Source organism: Bos indicus x Bos taurus, chromosome 14 (assembly GCF_003369695.1).
Source record: "Bos indicus x Bos taurus breed Angus x Brahman F1 hybrid chromosome 14, Bos_hybrid_MaternalHap_v2.0, whole genome shotgun sequence".
NCBI lineage: Eukaryota > Metazoa > Chordata > Mammalia > Artiodactyla > Bovidae > Bos > Bos indicus x Bos taurus.
In genome coordinates, this window is record NC_040089.1 from 51,506,805 (window position 1) to 51,525,003 (window position 18,199).

Sequence of the window (18,199 nt, forward strand, 5' to 3'; positions counted from 1 at the left end):
ATTTTGCTCAGTTTTTAAAATTCTTTGAAAAAACGTGAAAATATGCTCCCTGTTTTGCTATCATGGCTCTTTCTTGATTTTAAGATTTTATTTTTCCTCCAGATTTTTAGATAATTTAAATTATCATTGAATGAATTCTTGTGTGTTTTTTTTTAATTTGGAAATTCTGAGAAGTATTGAGTGAAAAAATATTTATTAATTACTTTCCTCAGTGCATTAACTTACATTGTCATTTCTAAACATGTCTCTTCAGTGAAAGTCACTCAGTTGTGTCCGACTCTGCAACCCCATGGACAGTAGACTGCCAGGCTCCTCTGTCCATGGACTTCTTCAGAGCAGAGTACTAGAAGGGGTAGCCATTCCCTTCCCCAGGGGATCTTTCCAACCCAGGAATCGAACCAGGTCTCCTTCATTGCAGGTGAATTCTTTGCTGTTTGAGCCAGCAAGCATGTTTCTTAAGGAAAGTAAATAAAACTGAGGTGGGATATTTACTTTAAAGCATATTTGAGTTCAGTTCAGTTCAGTCGCTCAGTCGTGTCTGACTCTTTGCAACCCCATGCCCTGCAGCACATCAGGTCTCCCTGTTCATCACCAACTCCTGGAGTTCACCCAAACCCATGTCCATTGAGTTGGTGATGCCATCCAACCATCTTTGAATATTCAGAACTAAATCTTCAGTGCTGAGATGTCATATTTAGTTCATTTCCATGATGTGGTCATCTGGATAAAAATGATGAATATTTGTCTTCAAATTGTCATAAATCAATTTCTCAGATGAATTTAATTTCATCTGTTTTAGAAAGAATCAGAAGTAGCTTAAGTGAGAGATAAAAAATTGAGAAATCCTTTAGTTTTCTTTCATAATGATCAACATTTTTAGTTTCTTTAAAATTTGGAAGATTATTTGTTGTACCTTGACAAGTGTTATAATTACCCTGTTCCTAATTTTCTTCCCTTGAAAAGTGAAAATGAAAGTGTTAGTCAACCAATCGTGTCCAACTCTGCAACCCCATGAACTGTAGCACACCAGGCTCCCCTGTCTATAGAATTCTGCAGCTCAAGCAAGAATACTGGAGTCAGTAGCCATTCACTCCTCCAGGGGATCTTCCTTACCCAGGGATCTATACTGGTCTCTACACTGGTCTCAAAGAATTGCAGACAGATTCTTTACCGTTGGAGCCACTATGAGAAAAAGAGTTTCTTCTTACAAATAAAGATGTGTAAGGCTAAACTATTAAATATAAAGAAAGTTGCTATATATGTGGACCTGCTGCTCTGTATATGTAATAGATAATTAATGAATTTAATATTAAATAGTTTGTCTAATTAGGAGATAGCAGTGATGCCTGTCTTGGGAAGGAAAAGAAAACCTCACATAAATGACAATTTTACTTGAGTGCTGATGGAATGTTGAAATTTAGCAAGGGAGATTTGCAGAATTTCCCAGTGTAACATCTGAGATTGGATTGAATGCTTAGCAGTATCTGGAACTGACCAAGTGTACTCCTCTTCTACAATGTACAATTCATTTCTTTTTTTGAAAAAAATAAGCCTATGTCCTGTCACTACTCCCTCCAAAAATCCCTAAGCTCTTTAAGAAGAAACTAATAGCAGGACAGAGAACAGTATGATCAATATCTGAAAAAATGTGTTACAGTCAACTTGTAGGTTTGTTTTGAAACTTTTTTCTTTTAAGCTGTCATGTTTGTGGTGTACTCAATATGCCAGCAAATTTGGAAGACTCAGTAGTGGCCACAGGACTGGAAAAGGTCAATTTTCATTCCAGTCTCAAAGAAAGGCAATGCCAAAGAACGCTCAGACTACTGCACAATTGCACTCATCTCACACGCTAGTAAAGTGATGCTTAAAATTCTCCAAGCCAGGCTTCAGCAATATGTGAACTGTGAACCTCCAGAAGTTTCAGCTTGTTTTAGAAAAGGCAGAGGAACCAGAGATCAAATTGCCAATATCTACTGGATCATTGAAAAAGCAAGAGAGTTCCAGAAAAACATCTATTTCTGCTTTATTGACTATGCCAAAGCCTTTGTGTGGATCACAATAAACTGGAAAATTCTGAAAGATGGGAATACCAGACCACCTGACCTGCCTCTTGAGAAACCTGTATGCAGGTCAGGAAGCAAAGGTTAGAAGTGGACGTGGAACAAAAGACTGGTTCCAAATAGGAAAAGGAGTATGTCAAGGCTGTATATTGTCACCCTGCTTATTAAACTTATATGCAGAGTACATCATGAGAAACTCTGGCTGGGGAAGCACAAGCTGGAATCAAGATTGCTGGGAGAAATATTAATAACCTCAGATATACAGATGACAGCACCCTTATGGCAGAAAGTGAAGAAGAACTAAAGAGCCTCTTGATGAAAGTGAAATAGGAGAGTGAAAAAGTTGGCTTAAAGCTCAACATTCAGAAAACTAAGGTCATAGCATACGGTCCCATCACTTCGTGGCAAACAGATGGGGAAACAGTGGAAACAGTGTCAGACTTTATTTTTTTGGTCTCCAAAATCACTGCAAATGTTGACTGAAGCCATGAAATAAAAAAGGCACTTACTCCTTGGAAGGAAGGTTATGACCAACCTAGACAGCATATTAAAAAGCAGAGACATTACTTTGCCAACAAAGGTCCATCTGGTCAAGGCTATGGTTTTTCCGGTGGTCATGTATGGATGTGAGAGTCATATTATAAAGAAAGCTGAGTGCCGAAGAATTGATGCTTTTGAACTGTAGTGTTGGAGAAGACTCTTGAGAGTGCCTTGGACTGTAAGGAGATCCAACCAGTCCATCCTGACTGATGCTGAAGCTGAAACTCCAATACTTGGCCACCTGATGTGAAGAGCTGACTCATTTGTAAAGACCCTGATGCTTGGAAAGATTGAGGGCAGGAGGAGAAGGGGACGACAGAGGATGAGACGGTTGGATGGCATCACTGACTCAATGGACATGGGTTTGGGTGGACTCCAGGAGTTGGTGATGGACAGGTAGGCCTAGCGTGCTGCGATTCATGGGGTCACAAAGAGTTGCACAGGACTGAGTGACTGAACTGACTGACATTTTTGTGGAAGTTCCAGCTTATACTACTTCAAATGAGTATGATCTCATACTCAAAATCAGAGCAAGATCAGTTATTTTCAGTATCTAAATAAGTGTCACAGTAACTAAATGTAAATAAAATTTGATTTTAAGAAAAATAAATTTCTGCAAATTATTAAGCTTTTTTCTTCTTAATACCAATAATTTTGATTTTATTTTGTGACTTTTCCCCCTGCTTTATAGGTAAGAAATTAAAGGGTATTGTTTCTATAAATTCAGTTATTTTAAAGTGTAGAAACAGGAGCATTTGATGGTAGATTTACAATATTATAAACAATTAAAATTAGGTTTAATAGCATTTTAAATTTAATAGCTATATTTTTATCAATATATTTGAGTACATCAAGAATTTAGACAGAGTTGTTAGTATTTCATGCAGGTAATTGGAATAAGTTTCAACTCAAATGATTAATTAAAAAAAATCATGTTCTTAAATGACTACATTGCCCTCACTGATTCTGTTAGCTGAGTTGGTTGTTTCCTTCATGTTTTACAATAGTGTGAGTGACTCTGCAAACTTAACATGCCACTAACATCATTCAGCCTATGTATTGCATTCAAAAAAAAGAAAGAAATCACATTTTAAGTCTTAACAACCTAAATCATTTTTAGAACAAGAGTAGAGAAACCATCAACCTTTTTATATTTCTAGTATGTTAAATAACTACATTTTGAAGCCATCATTACTTCTAGTTAACATCATGAGAAGTCTAAAATATATAATCATATTCTTTACTCTTTAGATGAAAAACATTATTCTTAAAAATGGATCTAAGATAATTATTCTTATTTATTGTGCAATTATGCTGTTTATCCCAAAGTACCTACAAAGACCAAACTAATATTTTGAAGATATTGAGACAAAAATATTCTAAACTATTGAATAAATGAGAGATAGTTTATCTTTGGGAATAATAAAGCATGAGAAAAATTGACTGGATTCTTGATTCAGTCCCCTAATCTATATCTTCCATTATTTCCTTTCTCTGTCATTTTTATAGAGCAGCAAGAATATTTTTAAGACTCAAAACCAATCATGTCATCTCTTTGCTGAAAACCCATTAATAACTTTCCATTGCTCCTCTGAATGCATCCCATAGTCTTGTCAAAAATGTCCTGCAAGGTCTTGGAAGTTGCATATCGATTTATTTATTTATTTTTTTTCTTCTCAGCTTGGGGAATTTTGGAGAATGCTCATTTCCTCTGGTGAAAAAACATGTGTATGTACTCAAAACAATGTTCATTTCCTCATGTAGTTAATGCCTAACTATTCACCCTTCAGGTTTCTAGTCCATCATCACTTCCTACTTCAAAGCCACAAACATGCATTGTCAGTACTAAACACTCCTTCTTCAAGGTACCTGACAGAAATGTAATTTTATATGTTTTTTGTTACTTATTTAGAGCCTTAATCTCTGCTATGTACAGAATTATCAGTTAGGCAGGTATCATGCTGACTTAAATAACCACTGTAGCATGAAAGACTAACACAGTTTCTCCTGGTATTTTAGCATATCTCGAAGAACATTGCTTGACTAGATGACCAAATGAATTAACTTTAAAATTCAAAGAAAGCTTATACAAATAACCAGTATCACCTCATGTGTATCTTGAGTATGTTCTGTTGAATGTTCTATGTTCTGTGGTTCTATTGAATAATTTCTATGAGCCCTGCCCTTTCTATGACATAAGAGACAGAAAATACTACAGACAACACTAATCAAATGAGCAAGGCTGGTGACCAAGACAGACTGATGCTGAAAGAATAAAGGTTCTGTCATTGCCATGATATGTATCAAGGCACTTTGCCCAGAGACCAGGCAATATTATTTAGCAGAGAGAGCACAGCACTATATATAAAAGTCTCATGGTTTGTTTGCCTTTTACTTGTTCTAACTCTTGATACAAAAATGAAGTTTTTATTTAGGCAATACTTTCTACTGCAAGATAAAACTGTATTTGTTTTTATAAATATTATAGTAAATCCAGGTTGAATCACAATACAAATGTTCTGGCATTCAAATAGGTCACCTAGGCAAAATGTTGCATATCTAACGAGCTAAAAGAAAGCTTATTTCACAGTTTTGTCAATTGCTGATTCTATGATAGTCTCTGTAGTAATAAAGAGATCAAACAAGTGTACTGAACCGAGAACTTGATACAGGAATTGGCAAGAGCATTGGTCTGAATGCTGGAAGGTCTCGATTCCCATGCTTGTTTTCATGCAGGTCAATTATACTTTTGGGTTCAAGTTCTTTTTCTATAAAATAAGACTTTCCCTGGGGTGAACTATTCTATGAATTACTCTGCATTTCATGTGACAAGAATTTGGGATGATGTCTGTCTTCTATGTGCCTAGATTACTTCTTAAAGGAGACCATGCAGACAAATGGATTTGTTTGCTCTGGAGCTTGGGGAACACAGTGTATTATTATTAAGACCTTAGCTGAAATATTTAAATATCTGTTGCAAACCAAGAAGTCTACATTTGGGAAGAAATTGCATTTCCACAGAGGATAAATAAATGGGGCATGTTTCCTTGACCATATGCAAGACTTTTGAGAGGGAGTTATAGCCTGGAATTATCTTAGATCCTGCCCAAAGGGTCTACCCATAAGGATAAAGAAATATAGTTGGAAAGGGAGTAGAACATACCATTCTATACACATGGTGTTCTTGGGTTGGTTATTTCTCTGTCTTGGTTCTCTCATTGCAATAAAAATTTGGAACATCTTCTGGACCATCTTCGGACTAAAGGGTTTAAAACAACAGACAAGTTACAGCTCAGTTACAGTTCAAGCAGATTTATCGTTATTAAACAGACACTCCCAAGACATGGGAACAGACCAACCTCAAAAGAGTCGTTCTTGCCACTGTTCCCTCTTGACTTCCCCCCTTTTATATTTCCTGTCTCCTCCATTTGGTTGTGTCCTCTGCAATATAATCAGTTTTATATATGTATAGAATATTTATGAATCCTTAATTGCCTCCTGGCTGCCTACGGTTAAGTGGAAGACCTCATGGTTAGTTTGTTTCTACTGTGTGCCTAGGGTTGATGTGCAGGAGTTGGAAAAGTCTCTGAGGTTGTCTTGTAGCATATCTGTTAGCTCCTCTGGGTGTGTCCGGGATGAGGTTTAGAGAATAGCTTGCATCCTTTTTGGCTAGGCCACCTTTGGTTGCTCATGCCTAATTTCCTACCTAACAGTAGGGTGGAGAAAATAAGCAGTCAGCCAGAGAAACAATTCATCCACAACAAGGAAACTTCTGAGGGTCGCACGAAAAGATTTACAATCAAAATGAATCATCTTTCTTTAATCATCTGCCAAAGCCCTTGGAAACCAGTACCAAATCAGTGCGAGGCAAATAATATTCATGTGCCCTAATCTCTTTTACTTCCAAATCTACGATGAATCATAGGGAACTCAGTGAGTAGGGAGAGATGAAAAAGAAATTCTAGAGGGGACAATGGAAAAGAAAAGCTGACTTCAATCCCTCACCTCTGCCCCATTTGCCACAGGCCTTAGCTAAGGAAAGCAAAGAATCTTTACCCAAATGAAATAATTTTTTTGTGTGTGATTAGCTAGGAATTTTTTTATACAGTTCATGAGGTTCTTATGGCATGTATAATGCAGTGGTTTGCCATTCCCTTCTCCAGTGGATTAGATCACATTTTGTTAGAACTCTCCACTATGACCCATCCATCTTGGGTGGTCCTACATGGCAGGGCTCATAGCTTCGTTGCATTACCCAGGCCCCTTCGCCATGACATGAAAAACATCTATCTTTGTTGCATAGACTACACCAAAGCCTTTATATCATTAAACTGCAGAAAGCTCTTAAAAAGATTGGAATACCAGACTATCATATCTGTCTCCTGAGAAACCTGTACACACGTTAGGAAGCAACAGTTAGAACCCTGTATGGGACAACTGATTGATGCAAGATAGAGAAAGGAGTATGACAAGGCTGTCTTCTGTCACCCTGTTTGTTTAACCTATATGCTGAACACATCATGAGAAATGCTGGGCTGGATGAGTTACAAAATGAAATCAAGATAGGTGGAGGAAGCACCAACTACCTCAGATATGTGGATGATATCACTCTAATGGCAGAAAACGAAGAGGAACTAAAGAGCCTTTTGATGAGGGTGAAGGATGAGAGTGAAAGAACCAGCTTAAAACTAAATATTAAGAAAACTAAGATCATGGCATCCAGCCCCATTACTTCATGGTAAATAAAAGGGGAGAGGGTGGAAGTAGAGACAGATTTCCTCTTCTTGGGCTCCAAAATCACTGCAGGTGGTGACAGTAGCCATGAAATCAGAAGATGATTACTTCTTGGAAGGACAGTTATGACAAACCTAGACAGTATGTTGAAAAGCAAAGACATTACTCTGCTGACAGAGGTTCATGTAGTCAAGGCTATGGTCTTCCCAGTGGTCATGTACGATTGTGAGAGCCAGCCCATAAAAAAGGCAGAACAGCAAAGAATTGATGCTTTTGAACTGTGGTGCTAGAGAAGACTCCTAAAAGTCCCTTGGACAGCAAGGTGATCAAACCAGTCAATCTTTAGGAAAATCAACCCTGAATCCTCATTGGAAGGACTGATGCTGAAGCACCAGTATTTTGGCTATCTGCTACCAACAGCCAACTCATTGGGCAAGTCCCTAATGCTGTGAAAAATTGAGGGCAGAAGGATAAGAGGGCATCAGAGGATGAGATAGCTGGATGGCATCATTGATGCAATGAACATGAACTTGGGCAGACTTTGGGAGATGGTGAGGGACAGGGAGGCCTGGTGCACTGCAATCCATGGGGTTGCAGAGTTGGCCATGATTGGGTGACTGAATGACAACATCCAGGACTAGACACACTAATAGATAAATTTATATTTTTGAATTAAAAACTGGAGTATTTTTTTCTTATTCTGAGTATGAACTGAAATGTTTCTCCCTGAGATTTTATCTAGACAGAGAAATAAAGAGCTCACAGAACTTGTTTGAGTATGTTGCATACCAGTTACACTACAAATACATGATAGCATAACATTTCATTTCTGAAGCAATACTTAACCTTGGTGTTACTACTGAGAAGACAAAGAGTGGAAATAATTTGTGGTTCTGGATTGAAAGCTGTAGACATTTTCACCAGAGGTTAAAGTTAACGTATTGAGGGAAGACATTGTGTATTCTGGCAAGAAAATTATAGTAATATATCTCATAGTCTATACTGGACCACTAGGTCATTCTAATTACTCATCAAACTTAAAAAAGTAGAGAGGGCATCATTAAAATAAATACCATACTTACCGTAGTGTATGATAAAAATTAAGTTATCTTTTAAGAGCAATATATTTATGCTTTTAAATTTTGAATTATGGAGCTAGGTGGATAAAGAGTGGGGCAGAATGAAGCTAATGTTATTTAATGCATACAATTTAATAAGAAAATTATTCTTAGTACCAAAGCATGTTGCCATTCTGTGCCCATTGTGTAGTAAAATAGAATGCTGTATATCTCTATTTATTAACCTTATAGAGTGTTAGCTATTTCATCAAACAATAATTGGTCATTATAGAGCTAGATATTTCCCCAGACATTTGATTTGAATTGAAGGAATTCCCTGAGTGGCTCAAGACAACAGCATAAATCTTGAGAAATTTTATTGTACAAATAGACCAGTAGCCTATTGACCAGCTTAAACCATGTTAGGATAAGACACATTTTATAGCTTCAATTTCTTTATTAAACAATGAGCTTTATCTTATGTTTTAGCATTAAGCATTGGTGGTCATATAATTTCTCTGTTAACATACTCCATTAGTTAAAAATAGACTCATGGAGAATCTGTGGCCCTTATTGGAAAATGAGAACCGCAGGTCCAAATGTCCAAACGTAACATTAGTACGAACTTTCCAAATTGAAGAAAAGTATGATTTATAAAATAGAAGGTTCTGTACCACCTACAGTATAATAAGTTGATACGTCTACTCAACCTGTCACTGATGTCATTGCATTTATAATACTGTGTATACGTGTATTATATGACTATGTAGCAAAATATGCTTACATTGCTTGATAGTCATAGGGAATATGTTACTAAAGATGTGTTGCTGAGTATATTATTGTAGTGGCTATATTATTTCTTTCTAATTAAAGTGTCCTAGATATGTGATGTGTTTTATTTAAATTGCATTTCCACAAACATTTTCAATAACTTTTGAATGTCAATGACAAAAATTTATTTTTTATTATATTCTCTCATATTATTTATTTGGTACATAACTACATTAAGGAAATAAAAACAAAGCTGAGACCTATCATGAATATGCACAAAGTGACTGAAAATTTCCCATTATAGACCTTAAGAACAATGTTTCTTTTGTTTTACTCCATCATCTAATCAATGTAAAGAAAATCTTAATTCTTTTACTCTGAGCTCTGATTGGAGTACAGTTTTTATTTACATCATTGCTATTTCAACCAATGATTATAAAATAATCATGATAGCCCATCCTTCCATCCTTCCTTGCTCAGTCATGTCTGACTCTTTGTGATCCCATGGCCTGTAGCCTGCCAGTCTCCTCTGTCTGTGTTGCCATTTGCCATTTCCTACTCTAGGGGATCTTCCCTACTCAGAGATCAAACCGACCTCTCTTGCATGTCTTGCACTCACAGTGGATTCACAGTGGTGGATTCTTTACCACTAGTGCCGCCCAGGACCACTGGTAGCTCAGAGGTTAAAGCGTCTGCCTGCAATGCAGGAGACCAGGGTTCGATCCCTGGGTCAGGAAGATCCCCTGGAGAAGGAAATGGCAACCCACTCCAGTATTCTTGCCTGGAGAATTCCATGGAGGGAGGAGCCTGGTAGGCTACAGCCCACAGGGTAACAAAGAGTGGGACATGACTGAGCTACTTCACTTTCACTTTCAGCACCACCTGGAAGCCCAGTCATGATAGCATTTATATTTATATATGTGATTAAAAATTTTTATGAACTTAACATTTTATTTAATCTCTATTAGTATAATGTGCATTTGGTTTCAAAACATTTGTCCTGTTACCTTTATTCAATAATATTAACAATTGATTTAATAGCATTTCTCTTAATGATTTATATCTGAACATCTCATTTTTGTTTTCAACAGCTGAAGATGCATGTGGAGGAACAATGAGAGGATCTAGTGGCATCATATCAAGCCCTAGTTTTCCTAATGAGTACCATAATAATGCTGATTGTACTTGGACCATTGTAGCAGAACCTGGGGATACAATTTCACTCATATTTACTGATTTCCAAATGGAAGAAAAGTATGATTACTTAGAAATAGAAGGTTCTGAGCCACCTACAATATGGTAAGTAGACAGTTTCTATCAACTTAGCATTGATGTCATTGCCTGAGGCAAAATTGGGATTCAAGAACAACTATATTTGGGCCTTTAAAGAATTAGATATCTTAAAAGATTAACAGATTCAGGAAAATTATAAGGAGTAATTATCAGAGCTGAGGAAATTTTGAAGATTGGATACTGATATATAGAGTGGAATTTTGAAAGATGAAGCATTTCATCAAGTATTTCTTTATCACTCAATGAAAAGTACTTTGATTTTATCAAAACTTGTGAAAGGAAGTAAAAGTTGTTCCTACAGTTCTGTTCCTTAGTGTGCCAGTTCATATTTGGCATTCTTTTCAAATTAATTGAATAGTCTTGGAAATAATTTGCCTTTGGTTTTGTAAGTATATCTTTTAGGTACCATGTTATTTGAAGGCAAAAATTAAACACTATGATATGGGTGAATATGATCTATTTCTTTAGAAACTCAAGACATGGTCTCATGAAACTGCAGAGTTTTCAAAACATAATTTTAGGATATAATATTTTTAAAAAGAAAATACATATTTATGCTGTTTTAAAAATTTTAATGCACTGTTATCATTGAAGTGTAAAGTAAAATCAGTAATTGAGTGAAGAATGGTGGAATTAGTGAAATGAAGTCATAGGTAAAATCTAGACTAAAAGGGTATTTTAAGAAATGTAAAAATTTGATAGGAATACTGATAATTTATTGAAGGATTTTTATCAAAATCAATTAAATGAAGAGGTTTGCATTTTTAGATGATAATTCTTACTGAAATATAGAGATTGATTTGAAGTGAGGCCAGATTAGCTACAAGAAAATCTCTTAAGAGGTGATTGCTGTAATTTAAGAAAAAAATCATGATAGCTTGTATTAGGATGATATTGATGGTGATAAAGAAGTAGAATAACCTGATACATATTTAGGAGGTATAGTGATAAAGACCTCTGTAATGAAGAATGTTAAAGAAGGTGGTGTTCTAATAAAACATCGTTTTCTAGTGAGCATAAATTGGTGAAGGCCAGAGATATACTCACTGAGTTGGAAAATGTTGAAGAAAGGTCAAGTTTCGAATAGAAATACTGTGATTATTAAGAGTTGTTTTAGTAATATTATTTAGTTGTTTTAGTAATAAGTCTCTTTGAGACATATTAAAGCCATCTGATAGACAGTATCTATTTATATGATTCAATAGCTGTGAGTAGAAGCACAACTGATATGTATTTGATATTGATGGTAATAAAACAAAAACACATTGATAGGAGTCTAAAACAGAGAGATAGGAGGAAATACAAGGGATAAGGTGTCACATAGGCAAGAGAAGTATGAAGAAGGAAGAATAAGACGACATTGCAGATTGCCATCGAAAGGACACTAGGTAAAAGTGTGTGTGTTTCTTTTGTGACTCCATGGATTGTAGCACCAGGCTCCTCTGTCTATGGGATTTTCCAGGCAAGAATACTGAAGTGGGTAGCTATTTCCTTCTCCAGGGGATCTTCCTGACTCAGGGATCGAACCCAGATCTCCTGCATTGCAGGTGGATTCTTAACCGCAGAGCCACCACAGAGGCCCATATATTATATGCAAACACATAAATTAGATATACACACAAATATGTACACATTAGTTTGTGTATATGTGTGTGTGTATATATATACACACACACCTATATGGTATATTATCTTTCATATGTTTGGAATATATACATTTTATATATATATGCTAATGGCTTCTCTGGTGGCTCAGTGGTAAATAATCCTTCTGCCAATGCAGGTGACATGGGTTCATTCCCTGGGTTGGGAAGATTCCCTGGAGAAGAAAATGGCAACCCACTCCAGTATTCCTGCCTGGTAAATCCCATGGACAGAGGAGCTTGGTGGGCTCCAGTCCATGGAGTCACAAAAGAGTTGGACATGACTTAGCGACTAAACGACAGACAAATATATGCTAATAATTCCAAATTTAACAGTATTTCTCATATGGGGTTTTGTGTGTGTGTGTGGTTTTTTGGTAATATTTACATCATAATTACCTTCAGTGTTTGTTAAAGTGCAGATTTACAAGCTCCTGCACAAATGTATTGATTTATATGCTATAGACATGAAATCAGTAGTCTGCAAACTAGATTATTCCACTCATTGCTATGGCAAGTAAAACAATAAGTTTGGTTTTATCACTATCGTACTCTGTCAATATAACTGTCCTATAAGCCATCCTACAAGAGTTAAAATATTTACCAGTCAAAAAACTGAAAGTCAAATTAACATGGTATATAAAATCAAACTAATTATATAATATATACATTTAAATATATGGTAAGGATTTATATAATGGATAGCACAAAGATTGTGTTAGTGAATCAACAATTATCCAACTAAATAAGATAAATTAATTAGAAGTAACTGACTATAATTTCATTTTACAAAATAAATATTACATATACTAATCCTATCAAACAAGTATTTCTCTTTACCACCTTATTTATGACAATTATGAGACTAAAATGTACAGTGAAGAAGCTGTGGTTCTGTATATTATTGCTTATTCACAGCAGTAAAACAATTTGATTAAATATGTATTGTGGTTATATAATTTTGAATTAACATTCATTGCTGTGATAAGAGAATTTAACATAAGATCTACCTTCTTAGCAAAATTTTAAGTATACAATACAGTGTTCTTAACCATAGGCACAATATTGAACAGCAGATCTGTAGAATAGAACTTACCTGTTTTACATAACTAAAACTTTAATTCTAGTGGATAGCAAATCTCCATTTCCTTTCCCTCCAGCCATTGGCAAATAACATTACACTCTCAGTTTCTGTAACTATATAAGATATCTCATAAGCAAAATCATGCAGTATTTGTCCTTCTGTGGCTGGCTTATTTCACTTAATGTAATGTCCTTAAGGTTCATCCATATTGTTGAATATAGCAGGGTTCTTATTTCCTAAGGTTGAATGTTATTTCTTTATATGTGTATGCTACGTTTTCCTTACCCATTCTTCCAACATGGTTGCTTCTCTTTAGACGAATAGAGTACTCATAAAATGGTAAGAGCCAGAGGGATTTTAGGGATCCAGCTGACCAGAGGGTTCTTTGAGGGAAATACGTTTTCAGGCTTATTGTGTATGTTGAAAATTCAGGATGAAAACCAAGATCTTCTAATAGTTACTGCAGTGTAATCTCTGACAAAAGTAATTCTTGTTATGCATACAACCAGGGCTTTTTCAAAAATATATGCCATATATCAGTAAAACATTTTGAAAGCCTGAAACTCTGACATATGAATAGCACAATATGGATTAATGCTTTTAAACGCCTAAAGTTCCTACTAGATATTTAGTTGATACCTAAATATGAATTTGCATCAAACAAAACTTCTTACAGATATCTAAGAATCCCTAGTATGGTTAATTTACCATTTCTAGTACATCTGAATGTATTTTTTTCTATCTTAAGGAAAACCTGTTTGACAGTGTACCTAGAAGAGGTAACACTTCTATAATATAGCCTTGCTTGCTCATCCATTAAATAATGAGCCTTGCTTGCTCATCCATTAAAATAAAAATTACATAATAGATGAAACCAGAATTAACACAAATAACTGGGAACTACTGAGAGAAGCATTTTGAAAGTTTTCTAAAAAGACCACTTCAATTTATGTACATGTGTTTCCTCTCTAACTTCTTTTTCATAGTATTCTTAAAAAAAAAAAAACTGGAGTATAATTGCTTTACAGTGTTGTATTGCTTTCTTCTATACAGCAAAATGAATCATTTATATATATACATGTATCCCCTCTTTTTCAGATTTCCTTCACATTTAGGTTACAAAATAGCACTGAGTAGAGTTCCCTGTGCTATAAAGTAGGTTTCATTAGTTATCTATTTCATACATGATAGTGTATATATGTCTATCTCTGTCTCCCAATTCATTCCACCCACTCTTTCCCGCTTGGTATTCGTAAGTTTTATCTCTACTTGTTTGTCTTTATTTCTGCTTTGAAAATAAGTTCATCTGTACCATTTTGGTGACTGCAGCCATGAAATTAAAAGACGCTTACTCCTTGGAAGGAAAGTTATGACCAACCTAGATAGCATATTTTGAGAAGGCAATGGCACCCCACTCCAGTACTCTTGTCTGGAAAATCCCATGGATGGAGGAGCCTGGTGGGCTACAGTCCATGGGGTCAAAATCTTTCAAGCTCAGCTCCAACAGTACATGAACCAAGAACTCCCAGATGTACAGTCTGGATTTAAAAGGGCAGAGGAACCAGAGATCAATTTGCCAACATCCCCTGGATCTTAGAAAAAGCCAGGAAATTCCAGAAGAACATCTACTTCTTCTTCATTACTATGCCAAAGACTTTGACTGTGTGGATCACAAAACTAGAATATTCTTAAAGAGATGGGAATACCAGACCACCTTACCTGCCTCCTGAGTAATCTGTATGCAGGTCAAGAAGCAATAGTTAGAACCAGTCATGGAATACCAAACTAGTTCAAAATTGGGAAAGGAGTACGTCAAAGCTGTATATGGTCACCTTGCTTATTTAATTGCTATGCAGAGTACATTATGCAAAATGCTGGGCTGGATGAGGCTCAAGCTGGAGAAAAGATTGCTGTGAGAAATATCAATAACCTCAGATATGCAGATGGCACCGCCCTTGTGGCAGAAAGTGAAGAGGAACTAAAGAGTGTCCTGATGAGGGTAAAAGGAGAGTGAAAAAGTTGGCTTAAAACTCTACATTAAAAAAAACGCTGAGATCATGCCATCCAGTCCTATCACTTCATGACAAATAGATGGGGAAAAAATGGAAGCAGTGACAGACTTTATTTCCTTGGGTTCCAGAATCACTGTGGATAGTGACTGCAGCCAGGAAATTAGAAGATACATGCTTCTTGGGAAAGAAAACTGACAAACCTAGACGGTGTATTAAAAAGCAGAGACATCACTTTGCCGCCGATTGTCCCTATAGTCAAAGCTGTGATTTTTCCAGTAATCATGTATGGATATGAGAGTTGGACCATAAAGAAGGCTGCTGCTGCTGCTGCTGCTGCTGCTAAGTCGCTTCAGTCGTGTCCGACTCTGTGCGACCCCATAGACGGCAGCCCACCAGGCTCCCCCGTCCCTGGGATTCTCCAGGCAAGAACACTGGAGTGGGTTGCCATTTCCTTCTCCAATATGAAAGTGAAAAGTAAAAGTGAGCTCTGAGGAATTGATGCTTTCAAACTGTGATACTGGAGAAGAGTCTTGATAGTCCTTTGGACAGCAAGGTGATCAAATCGGTCAATCCTAAAGAATACCAGCTCTGAATATTCACTGGAGGGACTGATGCTGAAGCTGAAACTCCAGTACTTTGGCCAACTGAATCAAAGATGGGAAGAGCTGACTCATTGGAAAACACGCTGATGCTGGGCAAGACTGAAGGCAGGAGGAGAAGGGGATGACAAAGATGAGATGGTTGGATGGCACATTCAGTGGACATGAGTTTCAGCAAACTCAAGGAGATAGTGAAAGACAGGGGAGCCTGGCGTTCTGCAGTCCATATGGTCACAAAGAGTTAGACATGACTGAGCAAACGAACAATAACAACAACATATATACATGTTTGTACAGCATGCATATTTACCACATCTTCTTTATCCATTCTTTTATTGATGGACATTTATATTATTTCCATTTCCTGGCTATTGTAAATAGTGCTGCTGTAAACATTGAGGTCTGTGTATCTTTTTGAATTATGTTTTTTTTTTCCAGGTATATGCCCAGGAGTGAAATTGATGGGTCATATGGTAGTTCTATTTTTATTTTTCTTGAAGACCTCCATAATGTTCTCCATAATGGCTGTACCAATTTACATTCCAGTGAACAGTGTCAGAGAGTTCCCTTTTCTCCACACCCTCTACAGCATTCATTTTTTTATTTATTAAAAAAAAATTTTTTTTTGATTGTAAGAAAACTGCTTTACAGTGTTGTGTTGGTTTCTGACATACAACAGCACTAATCAGCCATAATTAAATATGTATCACTTCCCTCTTGAGCCTCCTTCCTACCCCCCATGCTGTCCCTCTAGGTCATTACAGAGTTCCAAGCTGGACTCCCTGTCTTATATGGGATCTTCTTACTAGCTATCTATTTTACACATGGTAGTATATATATATTGTTTCTACTTTCTCCATTCATCCCACTCTTTCCTTCTCCTGTTGTGTGCACAAGTCATTCTCTATATCTGCATATCTATTCCTTCTCTACAACTTAAGTTCATCAACACCATTTTTTTTATTCCATATATATGCATTAATACATGATAATTGTTTTTCTGACTTACTGCACTCTGTATCACAGGATCTAGGTTTATCCGCCTCACTAGAACTGACTCAAGTTCATTCTTTTTAATCACTAAGTAATATCCCATTATCTATATGTACCACATCTTCTTTATCCATTCATCTGTCCATTGAGTATTCATCCATTGACAGATGAATGTCCAGGTTCCTTTCATGGGCTAGCTATGGAGTAAAGAGTGCTGGTATGAACTTTGGAGTACATGTGTCTTTTTCAATTATGGTGTTCACAGGGTATATACCCAATAGTGGGATTGCTGGTCCATATGGTAGTTTTATTCCTAGTTGTTTAAGGAATCTCCATACTGTTCTCTGTAGTGGCTGTATCAATTTACATTCCCATCAGCAATGCAAGAGTGTTTTGTTTTCTCTGCAACCTCTCCAGCATTTATTGTTTGTTGATTTCTTTGACTATGGCTATTCTGACTGGTGTGAGGTGATATCTCACTGTTTTTTTGATTTGAATTTCTTTAATAATTAGTGATGTTGAGCATCTTTTCATATGTTCACTGGCTATCTGTATATCTTCTTTGGAGAAATATCTATCTAGGTCTTCTACCCATTTTTTGATTGGGCTGTATTTTTTTCTGTTACTGAGTTGTATGAGTTGCTTATATACTTTGCAAATTCCAGCATTTATTTTTTGTAGATATTTTGATAATAGCCATTCTGACCAGCCTAATGTGATATCTCATTATAGTTTTAGTTATATTTCTCTAATATTTAGTGATGCTGAGCATCTTTTCATGTTGTTTCTCACTGTGTGTATGGTTTCTTTGGAGAAATGTCTATTTAGATCTTCTCCCCAATTTTTGATTCCATTATTTTTTTTAATTGAGTTGAATGAGCTGTTTGGATATTTTGGATGTTAATCCCTTGCATTTGTAAATATATTCTCCCATTCTGAGGGTTGCCTTTATATTTTTAATTTTTTCTTTATTTTTATTTACTTATTTTTAAAAATTATTTTTATTGGAGTACAGTTGTTTTACAATGTTGTGTTAGTTTCTACTTTATGGCAAAATGAATCAACCATACATATACATATATTCCCTCCCTTTTGAACTTCATTCTCATTCAGGTCACCAGAGTGCATTATGTCATTTCCTGTGCTCTTCAGTATGTTCTCATTGGTTATCTATTTTATACATAGCATTGGTAGTATATATGCATGCATCACCATCTCCCAATTCTTCCCACTCCCCGCCCCTTTGCTATCCATACATTTGTTCTCTAAGACTGTCTCTGTTTCTGCTTCTCAGATAAGATCATCTTTACCATTTATATAAGTGATGTTATACAATATTTGTTTTTCTCTTTCTGACTGATTTCTCCCTGTATGACATTCTCTAGGACCATCCATGTCTCTAAAAATAACCT

The 18,199-nt window shown here is 36.1% G+C and overlaps 1 protein-coding gene across 2 annotated transcripts in view; it reads left to right on the forward strand.

Annotated features, from left to right (window-relative positions):
- The window catches only part of CSMD3 (CUB and Sushi multiple domains 3), a 1,467,857-nt gene that overhangs the window by 412,243 nt on the left and 1,037,415 nt on the right, over nucleotides 1–18,199 (forward strand). For both annotated transcript variants that reach the window (XM_027561290.1, XM_027561291.1), the window contains exon 5: nucleotides 10,255–10,462. In XM_027561290.1, the coding sequence (XP_027417091.1) occupies nucleotides 10,255–10,462 (208 nt within the window). The remainder of the gene's footprint in view (nucleotides 1–10,254; nucleotides 10,463–18,199) is intronic.